Raw genomic sequence first — 11132 nt, forward strand, 5'->3', positions numbered from 1 at the left:
AAAAGTGTGTTATTCAATGGCAGTTATGATGATTCATTTATTTCTTGAGGAAAAAATGTACAGTGACAGGTGAATCTCAGTTATAAAGTGAGTAGTATTCAGTTGAGTGCAGCTTTTATTCTGCTAGAAATCCAGATAACCAGATGGCCAGCAGCCATGTCACCCTGTAGCCCAAGACTGGTTGCCCACTGAAGCTAAGCAGGGCTGAGCCTGGTTAGTATCTGGATGGGAGACCTCCTGGGAAAACCAGGTTGCTGCTGGAAGAGGTGTTAGAGAGGGGGGTGCTCACCCTGTGGTCTGTGTGGGTCCTAACGCCCCAGTATAGTGACAGGGACACTATACTGTCAAAGAGCACCGTCCTTCGAATGAGACGTTAAACCGAGGTCCTGACTCTCTGTGGTCATTACAAATCCTAGGATGTCTTTCGAAAGAGTAGGGGTGTAACCCCAGCATCCTGGCAAAATTTGCCCAGTGGCCTCTGTCCATCATGGCCTCCTAATCATCCCTATATACTCATTGGCTTCATCACTGTCTCCTCTCCACCAGTAAGCTGGTGTGTGGTGGGCTTTCTGGTGCAATATGGTTGCCGTCGCATCATCCAGGTGGATGCTGCACATTGGTGGTGGTTGAGGAGATTCCCCCCTTCTATGTAAAGCGCTTTGAGTGCCGAGAAAAGCGCTATATAAATGTAATGAATTATTATTATATCACCATATTTTGATAACTAGTTTTACATGTCATCTGGTTAGATGGACTGCTAGCTAGTTGAGATCCACCTTTTCAGCTAGTCGACCTGAGGTGGTTAATTACGTTGAGGTTGTAATTTAAGCTTGAACTAGTTTACCACCTTTGACTGGTATGTCCTAGTTTATCAAGCATGGCAAAAACAGCAAAGCTCAAAAACCTTTTGTGTCACTTCTGTGTGCTGTGTTTCCACCTGCTGTCATCTGTGAATGTATATTGTGTTATATGAGTACATATAAGCCCTAATGCCATTATTGTTTTTGATGGTGATGCAGGAGAGCAGTCTTAATGTGGAGGCTGTGGAGCAGATGTACTGGAGGAACCCCATCCTGAGATACACACAGCACCCGCTGCACTCGCCGCTGCTGCCTCTACCGTACGGAGAGGTCAATGTCAACTGTGAGTCTCCTTTACACTGATCCATTCCTGTGTTTCCTGTTTTTATTTTATTAAATGTCTTTAGTTGCAGACAGTCTGTGTTATTTTTAACTCAAACTAAAACTATTGCTGTTTGAGCTGCTGTAGCTCATTAACTAATTAAAGCATCTGCAAAATGCATAAATGCAATAAATGTTTTCGTAAATGAAATAAAGGTCAAATAAAATAAAATATAAATATTAGATGAAAAACTTTAGAAATGGATGTCTTGTCAACTAACTTTAAAAAAGTATTAAAATGACTAAAACTGAAATAAAAATAGGTTAAAAAATAGGTTAAAACTTATAGAAATATAAAAAAAATACAAAAGAGATAATAAAATTACTATAACTTAAAACTAAAATTATTATATACTCTAATAGTATATAAATAGTTTTAAAACAACACTGTTGACAATACTATTTATATTGTTAGTATTGCTAACAATATTGTTATATTCATGTTCTGGCTTTTATACAATTTGTGACATGATGTTGATTACCACAGATTATTTTTTAATTTTTTTTGTTGCTGTTGATTAATTCATACATTTTTTGTAAAAGCAAAAGACTGTTTTAAAACACTTACATTAATATATACAAATACAAATTCTACAGTGTTACCTTTTCATTTTAAAATATTAAAATGAAAAATATTAAAAAAGTAATTTTTGATAGATTTATTTTATATATGTATTTTTTTTATTAAATAAATTGCAAGTTTTTCATTGAAGGGCATAAAAGCTGCATGTATAATACTTATCCAAGAATTTAGAAAAATGTTTAAAATGTTTTTTTTTTTATATTATTATATCATGTTTTACAAACTGATAGACAAAAGTATTTTCTGTGGGAACTGGCAGCAGGCCATTTAATAGACATTTATTAAAACCTAGACCCCTTAAATATTCTATTCAAACCTGTACACACAGTTCATATATTTTGACCCTATTGTTGAGTTGTTGTTGATTAATTTGTTCAGTGACGCACATTTTTACCATTTGAACTTTGGATTGGTGGAATGATGGATTTAATCCCTTTGTCTGTCTCTTTCTCCATCTGTCTCCTCTTCCTGTCCTACTTCCTGCAGTGCAAAAGGAGAAAGGCTACACCAGTCTGCAAGATGAGGCCGTCAAGATCTTTAACTCATTACAGGAGATGGAAGCTGTGTCGGACCCAATGCCCATCATTCAAGGCATCTTACAGACATGTCAAGATCTGCGGCCGCTCAGAGACGAAGTCTACTGTCAGCTGATCAAACAAACCAATCACGTGCCTCAGCCCAACAGCCTCGCCAACCGGTCACACTGGCATCTGCTGACCTGCATGAGCTGCACCTTCCTGCCCAGCCGTGGCATCCTCAGATACCTCAGATTCCACCTCAAAAGGTGTTGTAGCTACTCCTTGAATATGACATACTTTCAAACTGTTAAATAATGGATGCCATTTTCCAATGAAATTTAGTCTTCTAATATATATATTAAGGTTTGTGGTGCACTGTGAGAAGAAAATTGAGGAAATGGTAGCAATAACATCCTGGCCTAAGCATTTGTACCTCAGCCAAAATAATCAAATTCATTGCATCCTCCTAAAAGTATAACACTGACTTGGTCCATCCTGGCTTTGTCTTGGGTGGTCTTATTTTGACAGTTTAATCGTTTGTAAAATCTGGATCTGCATGAATTATGTAAATGACATATTTTGGATACAACATATAAAATTTTTGCCTTAGGGCAGTGTGTTTGCATCACTTTGCACTACTTGCTATTTGGTTTATCTGTTTAATAACAAAAGGATCACAAAATTTTAGTTTTTTACCGTAAGGACATTTTTTGAGCAGTATAACTTTAGTGTTATTTATATACTGTTACAGTATTTATTTATTTTGTCACTTTATTTTAATTTCAGTTTAAGTTTTAGCAATTTTGTTGTGCTTTTGTCAATTTTATTATTTTCTTTTTAAAATAAATTTCTGTATTGATTTAATTGTATTTCCATTTAATTGTAGTCATTTTAGTTCTTCAACTTCAACTTAAGTATTTCAGTTAGTTTCCAAGGAAACATTTCTCATTTTTATTTGTCTAATATTTATGTTTTATTTTATTTCAGTTAACGCTAACAACACTTACAGTATTCTGACCACATCATATTTTGTATTTGGTGACATTAATATTTTCTGATATCGATCACTTCTTAGGATAAAGGAGCTTTTCCCTGGAACAGAAATCGAGATGTTCGCTGTGTTCATTGGCGAGTCGCTGAAGAAGACAAAAGCACGGGAGTTCGTGCCGTCCCAAGACGAGATCATCGCCCTCCTGAACAGACGGGAGATGACGACGACCGTTTACTGCCATGGTGGAGGTTCCTGCAAGATTTCTATCAACTCTCACACTACAGCAGGAGAGGTGAGGGATGCTAACAGCCTGCAAAGCACAGCCATACTGCAAAAACAATGCAATGCATTAACCTAGTGTTTTAAGAGAGTAATAAGATATTAGTTGATTCAGAATTAAACCACTGTACCCACACAAGTAATCACAAAAATCATGCAATTATATAACATTAAAAAAATTTTTGGCAATGGCAATTGATGGGGAAAAGTCTTCCTGTGCCTTACAATGAACTGAAAACAGTGTGGATGAACAAATATTCCTCTTAATCAGGATTGCGTGTGGAACTTTATGGTGTAATATTCTGATGGTGAAGTGTTTAATTTCTTTTCTGTGTGTAGGTGGTTGAGAAACTGATCCGAGGCTTGGCTATGGAGGACAGCAGGAACATGTTTGCTTTGTTCGAGCACAACAGCACGATCGACCGGGCCGTGGAGAGCAGGGTGATTGTGGCCGATGTGCTGGCCAAGTTTGAGAGGTACAATTACACTTCAAATTTGCTGCACCTATTCACTCAGAAATTAAACTCCATTCCTACAAAACACTGCCAAGCGTATGTGTCATCACTTGGTTATTAAAGCAGTAATGCATTTATAACATCTATAAAATCTTTGAAAACAATGTGAAATAAATGTATTTAATGAGTAGCACACAAAAATGAATGTTTGTTGTGGTGGTTGTTTCTCAGGCTGGCAGGAAGTGAGGTGGAGGAAGACGGCCAATGGAAGCTGTACTTCAAACTGTATTGTTTCTTAGATGTGGAGAGCATGCCCAAGGAAGGAGTGGAGTTTGTCTTCATGTTTGAGCAGGTCAGTAATTTATAGTTTCATTTATTGCCTCTGTTCAACCCAATTGAGGAGGTGTGTAATACCTGGAGAAACTATCTAAACTAACAAATGTTGACCATTCATCTCAAAGGCGATTTAGATATTATATTTATGTTTTCAGTTTTTATTTTAGTTTAAATGTCAAATTTTTCATTTATTTTGTTATTATCATTTTTATTATTTAAAATAATATATATTTATAAATAGCTTTATTTAAGATTATCTAATATTTATAGAAAGTCTAATATTTATTTAATTTTTATTTTAGCTTTCCTGAAATAAAAACATTCCTAAATCAAGATATATTAAATTGAGAAGCAATTCTTTTTTATTCAATTCAATTTAATTTTCTTAGAAAATTGGTAAAAAGTTTGTGCTTAAACCAACCAGAGCTGGGTAGATTACTTACAAATTGTAGTCATTTACTGATTCCAAATTACATGACAAAAATGATAGTAAGGGATGTAATCTATTAAATTACACATTTAAGGTAAGATATCTGACTTCTTTTTGATTACTTTTAGATTACTTTTGACCAAACTCGTTTATCACATTGATTTGAATAGGATAATCTTGTACCATATTGATATAAAAATAAAAAGAGAAAGAAAATATATTCCATTCTTTGCTGTCAACAACATGCATTAAATATTACATTACATCAGAGTTTCCCAGACTGGGGTTTGTGATGGAACTGCAGGGGGGTTGTGAGTTTAATTTAAAAGTACTTAATTTTTGGAATCTGATTATGTAATCCAGATTACATGTAATCAGTTACTACCCAGCACCCAGCTAAATTAAGCCGTAACTTTAAATAATCCATTGGCAGATATCTTTTTCTTTTTTTGAAGCACAAACCCAACCCATTTTGTAATACATTTTTCAAAAAAGATTTTTTTTGCAATGTTCAGTGGAAGTCAGATGTGAATTTTGTCCTCATTCATTTCTCCAGGCTCATGAAAGTTTAATAAGCGGTCACTTTCCTGCCCATGAGGACACCCTTCAGCACCTGGCTGCTTTACGTCTGCAGTACCTGTCTGGGGATGTGTCTCGGGTGAACTGGAGCTTGGACAGCGTCTACCCCACTGGCCGTCTGCGCAACCGCATACTTCAGTTCACCAAAGTAGGAGGAGCAGCTGGACCGGGACAGACCCTAGAAAGGAGGAGGACGAGCTTCCTGGACGGCACGCTGAGGCGTGGACTCAAGACGGGCACTATGAAGAAACAGCGCAGCATGCAGGAGGAACAAATGCTGGAAATGTGGATCAAGGAAGAGACCTCTGCCACCAGGGCCAGTGTTATGGAGAAATGGAGTCGACTGAATGGTCTGGATCAACACCAAGCCATGCTCAAATATATGAACATCATTAAAGAATGGCCTGGCTATGGATCTACGCTGTTTGATGTGGAGGTAAGCACTTAGGATGAAACAAAAGATGGAAAATCTTGAAATGCAAAAACGTTACTATACATAAAATTCCCTCATGCCAGTAAAGCACCAACAACTTTTATTCCTTTTCACACAAATAATTTGACTTTTGATTAATACAGACTTATTTTTGTATGATTCCTTGCACAATACTATGCTATGACCTCAGAGAACTTTTAACATAGTGCATGATCTGTACATTTTGACATTTACTTAACATAACCAGCTCCATATTGATGACTTTTTCTAGTAAACTTGCTCGGTAGCTCCCCTTAAATTAGCATTGCACTCGTAATGCAAAGTTCTCGGGTACCCATGAAACACGAGTCACGATAAAAGAGCCGATAGACTTACAGAAGCAAGCTAAATTGGCATGGTTGCTTCAGCAAATGCATTTTTATCTTATTGTTTGCTTATATAACCTCTATCAGTTAGGTTTAGGGTAGGGTTTAATGTAGTAGATGGAACATTATTTTCAAATGCGATAGAGCATTAACCTTTTAGCGCCAATCACCAGACATTTAATTTCTGATTAAATTCACATTCATCTGTTTTGAGTAAAACTGGATGTGCTTTTAGCGCCACTCATTTCACATTGATTGGACATTTCACTTTGAAAGTGCCACAAAACATGAAAAAAGCAGCGCAATATCATTTTGCTTGTTTTGGGTTGGATGATTACATTTAGTGAAATGGTATAAAACTCCTCATCAAGCTATCCATTTCTCACTGGCAGTCGTTGCCTAATGGTTAGAGAGTGTGTATGAGTGTGTGTTCACTGCTCACTTCTAATGTGTGTGCACTAACTTGGATGGGTTAAATTCAGAGGACAAATTCCGAGTATGGGTTACTATACTTGGGCTTCACATCACGTAACTATATCAACAAATAGATTAGTGCTTATTTGAGGAAAAATTTATTGGTGTGTGAATGGTGTGTTATGTATTTGCGAAGGTATTCTTTGGATGTTCTGGGTAGTTGCTTTACTGTCTCACACCCAGATAGTATCTGGATCATTTTTCTATAGTCTAATCTGTCATTTGCTGTGATTCTGTGTGCAGTGTAAAGAAGGTGGTTTCCCTCATGACCTCTGGCTGAGCGTGAGTGCCGAGAACGTGTCTGTGTATAAGAGAGGAGAGGCCAAACCTCTGGAGACTTTCCCCTACGAACACATTGTCTTCTTCGGAGCTCCTCTTGCCAGCACATACAAGATCACAGTGGATGGGAGAGACATGTTTTTTGAGACACCTCAGGTAATCAAATGTCATTTTAAATGGATAGTTCACCCAAAGATGTCATCATTTACTCATCCACATGTCATTCCAAACCCATAAGACTTCATCTTCAAAACACAAAGGAAGATATTTTTAATGAAACCTGAGAAAATTGTTCATAAAAGTTCATTACACCAAAACGTTGTTCCTTCATAAAGTTCATAAAGACATAGTAAACTACATCTATATGAATGGAGCATTTTAATCCAAGTCTTCTGAACAAACACAATTACTGTATGAACAGCTTTAATGTAGACTCTGATTCACATATGTGACCCTGGACCACAAAACCAGTCTTATGTTTAATTTTTTTTTAATTGAGATTTATATATCATCTGAAAGCTGAATACATAATCTTTCCATTGATGTATGGTTTGTTAGGATAGGACAATATTTGGCCGAGATACAACTATTTGAAAATCTGGAATCTGAGGGTACAGAAAAATCGAAATATTGAGAAAATCGCCTTTAAAGTTGTCCATTTCTATTGGCGATTGTGCTGCATCCATTCACAAAACTAAATGTTTTATATATTTAAGGTGGGAAATTTACTAAATATCTTCATGGAACATGATCTTTACTTAATATCCTAATGATTTTTGGCATAAAAGAAAAATCTATAATTTTGACCCATACAATGTTTTGTTGGCTATTGCCACAAATATACCCATGCAACATAAGACTGGTTTTGTGATCCAGGGTCACATATAAACATTGATCAACCCATCAAATATGGTAAACAGAATCTCAAACGTACTTGCTTGATGCGCGAGAACCAATGAGGTTTGTTTTTGCCTGTTATGTAGTGTGTTTGAACTTCCGTTCACCATATTTAATGCGCTGTATGCATGTACTTGGATTAACTTCTCAATTCATAATAATTGCGTTTATGGTCTTTTCATGAGCTTTTTGAATCTTCAAAGTTGGGTTTTCAAAGATAAGTCTTATGAGTTTTGGCGCAAATAATGATGACAGAATTTTCATTTTTGGGTAAACTATCCCTGTAAGAATACATAATCAACATATAATTGAATAGAAGTGTTCACTGTGTATAAACTGTGGCTTGTTTCAGGTTGGAGAGATCACCAAAATAATGAAAGCCTACATCAACATGATAGTTAAGAAGCGATGCAGCGTCAGATCAGTGGCCAGCTTTGGGAGCAACTGGATCAGGTGATGAGTGCTGACCAATCACAGTCAAGACGCTAGAGATTTCCTTCTCATTGATGGAAAAAAGAGCTCAACAGCGGGGATGCGGATTGGCGAATATAAGATGATGATACAGGAACCAGTGAGAAGACAAACATCATTTAAAAATCTGCATTTGTGTAGACAACCACCCCTCTAACAACGTATCACATTTAATGATTAATATACAGTTATGTGGAGTGGGATTTTGGAGCAATGAGATTTCAACAGAATGTCCTGTAAATCAGCACTTGTTCCTTTATCCAATCACGTCTGGTTAGTACGTGGTGCAATGCTTAGTTAACCAGCAAATGTTCATCGCCAATACCTCAACGTTCTGAATGCTTTAACATGCTCCTTTCTGGTGTTCTGATTTTGGCCATTTTCAGTTTTGAACACTCTTTGAAGTGAAACGATCCAAACAGGGTCTTTAATGTTACAAACAAAACAGTGTTTTGTTGAGAGCTCTCAAAGACTCATAGCCTGAAGTGATCGCACAGACTGAAAGCGTCAACAGCCATGTTAAAACTTGTCCATTTGCCTTACTCCGCACAAGGGCTGGTCTGTGCAGATTTGCATCATTTAGATAGCTTTCTGTGTTACTGCTTATCTGTTACTGAACCTTCACTCAGTAACTCAGGTTCAAAGAATGAGGAAAAGGTTGTCTGCCTTTTATGTCTTGCCATTTTCATCTATGTGTTTTCTTATGTATTGTGCATAAGGGGCCATTCACACAAAATGTGTTTTTGCATTCCACTGAGCTGCTTTTCCATTGTAAACGCACTAGAGCGATGTGCTTGGCCCTTAGGTCAATTTGCGTTTAAAACACGCAATACGCAGGGCAATGCAAGGTTTAGACTAGAGATTTATTTAAAGCTTCAAAATGAAACTGTCATCCACCTTTTTGAGCCCAGATGTGAAAAGAAATGATTGTAGTTCATGATGGTTTTAGGTTGATACTAAGTTTGGTCTGTTTTTAAAGAAGACACTCACCAATTTTTTTAAGTGCTTCCACTTCTGCAATAATCTGCTATCACAAAAAATTGAGCCCGATTTTAATGTACCGTTTTCATGGTCAGATATGTCCAACGGTCAAACCCTTCCGTCTTGTGCATTTTTACAAAACAATAGAAAAACGTATTCTGTGTGAATGGCCCCTTCTGGGTTAAGCTCAGGTACAGTATAAAGACAAGCAATATCTCAACATTTCAGTGGAGTGTTCTGGGTGTTATAGCAACAAGAGATTTGACAGGAAATATGTGGAATACCACTGTACTGATATTTATTTCGCAGAAAAGCTGTAAAAATAGAGAAAAGAATACAGTAAAAAAACAAACAGTTTTTCCACACAGTATTTCACACAGTAGGTCAGTTGTAAATCTATTCTTTGAAGAAAAGAAAATCCATTTTAGTTCATACATCAAACCTTTTCTAAGATAGTTAAGAATGTTTTAAAGGAAGCCTGCATACAACTGAAGGATGATTTTGTGTGCCTAAAAGAGAGTGAATAATTATGGGTGGGTTGGGTATTTATTCAGTGTTAGTGTTGTTGTATGGATGATGATGTTGTGTTGATGGCATGTCATGTACAGACTTACATCAGTGATGTAACACACAGTGATAGTATGAATGAAGGATGACACTGTGGTATCAGAGGCTCATTTGTGTGGTACCACGACCTCATTCAAAGTTCTGTTCATTATTGCTTCATTAATAAATCTGATGAGCTGCTGGTCAGTTCAATTCCAGAGTCATCACCATTAGTTTAGAGTCAAAATATTTCAGCTTGTGTAGAGGATGAAAATCAACGTTTTTTTTTTTTTTTTGATGTAACTGGATTTACAAAATGCTTAATAAATTATTTCAGTTCCAGATATGGTGTGGATTATTTAAATGTTAACGAATTACCTTACATTTTCCTTTGTTCTTTGCTTTTCCACAATCTAATGCGTGTGATACAAAATAATAAACATCTGCAACATGCATTCAAAATTCTTTTCCCAAAATTCCCTTGTAATAATAATATTTTTGAGATTTTTTGAGTTTGTTTTAGTTCATATCTGTTAGTATCTGTTATAATATGTTTGTTATAACATAATACGTGACCCTGGACCACAAAACCAGTCACATGGGTAATTTTTTTTAAAATTGAGATGTATACATCATCTGAAAGCTGAGTAAATAAGCTTTCCATTGATGTATGGTTTGTTAGGATATGACAACATTTGGCCGAGATACAAAATGAAAATCTGGAATCTGAGAGTGCCAAAAATCGAAACATTAAGATAATCGCTTTTAAAGTTGTTCATTTATGTTCGCGATTGTGCTGCATTCACTCACTAAAATAAATGTTTTATATATTGACGGTAGGAAATTTACAAAATATCTCAATGGAACATGATCTTTACTTAATATCCTAATGATTTTTGGCATAAAAGAAAAATCGATCATTTTGACCCATACAATGTTTTTTTGGCTATTGCCACAAATATATTGTGAATTGACAAACAAACTTAAAAGCCAAAAATGTAAGAAATCTTGTGGTTCTGACAGCATTCTAGGTGAAATGCTGAAACACAGCACACCTGAGCTGCAGACGGCTGTGCTCAAATTATTCAACAATGTTCTTTGTTCAGGCTGTTTTCCTGACATCTGGAGCAAAGGACTTATTACCACAATTCATAAGAATGGAAAGAAATTGGACCCTAATAATTTCAGAGGCATTTGTGTGAGCAGTAATCTGGGGAAGTTATTAAGCAGTATTTTAAACAATAGAATGGTAAGCTTCCTTAACGAACACAATGCCCTGAGTCCGAATCAGATTGGCATCCTTCCAAATCACAGAACTACTGACCACATGTACA

General features: G+C 36.2%; 1 protein-coding gene across 2 annotated transcripts in view; it reads left to right on the forward strand.

Moving 5' to 3' along the window:
• myo10l3 (myosin X, like 3) overlaps nucleotides 1–9575 on the forward strand; it is a 78148-nt gene extending 68573 nt beyond the window's left edge. For both annotated transcript variants that reach the window (XM_082175659.1, XM_082175660.1), the window contains 8 exons: nucleotides 1020–1143; nucleotides 2251–2548; nucleotides 3358–3565; nucleotides 3892–4028; nucleotides 4239–4359; nucleotides 5330–5788; nucleotides 6868–7059; nucleotides 8153–9575. In XM_082175659.1, the coding sequence (XP_082031785.1) occupies nucleotides 1020–1143; nucleotides 2251–2548; nucleotides 3358–3565; nucleotides 3892–4028; nucleotides 4239–4359; nucleotides 5330–5788; nucleotides 6868–7059; nucleotides 8153–8257 (1644 nt within the window). In that variant the 3' untranslated portion in view covers nucleotides 8258–9575. The remainder of the gene's footprint in view (nucleotides 1–1019; nucleotides 1144–2250; nucleotides 2549–3357; nucleotides 3566–3891; nucleotides 4029–4238; nucleotides 4360–5329; nucleotides 5789–6867; nucleotides 7060–8152) is intronic.
• The last annotated feature ends 1557 nt before the right edge of the window (nucleotides 9576–11132 follow it).

This window comes from Leuciscus leuciscus (genome assembly GCF_965113295.1).
Source record: "Leuciscus leuciscus genome assembly, chromosome: 7".
Classification (NCBI taxonomy): domain Eukaryota; kingdom Metazoa; phylum Chordata; class Actinopteri; order Cypriniformes; family Leuciscidae; genus Leuciscus; species Leuciscus leuciscus.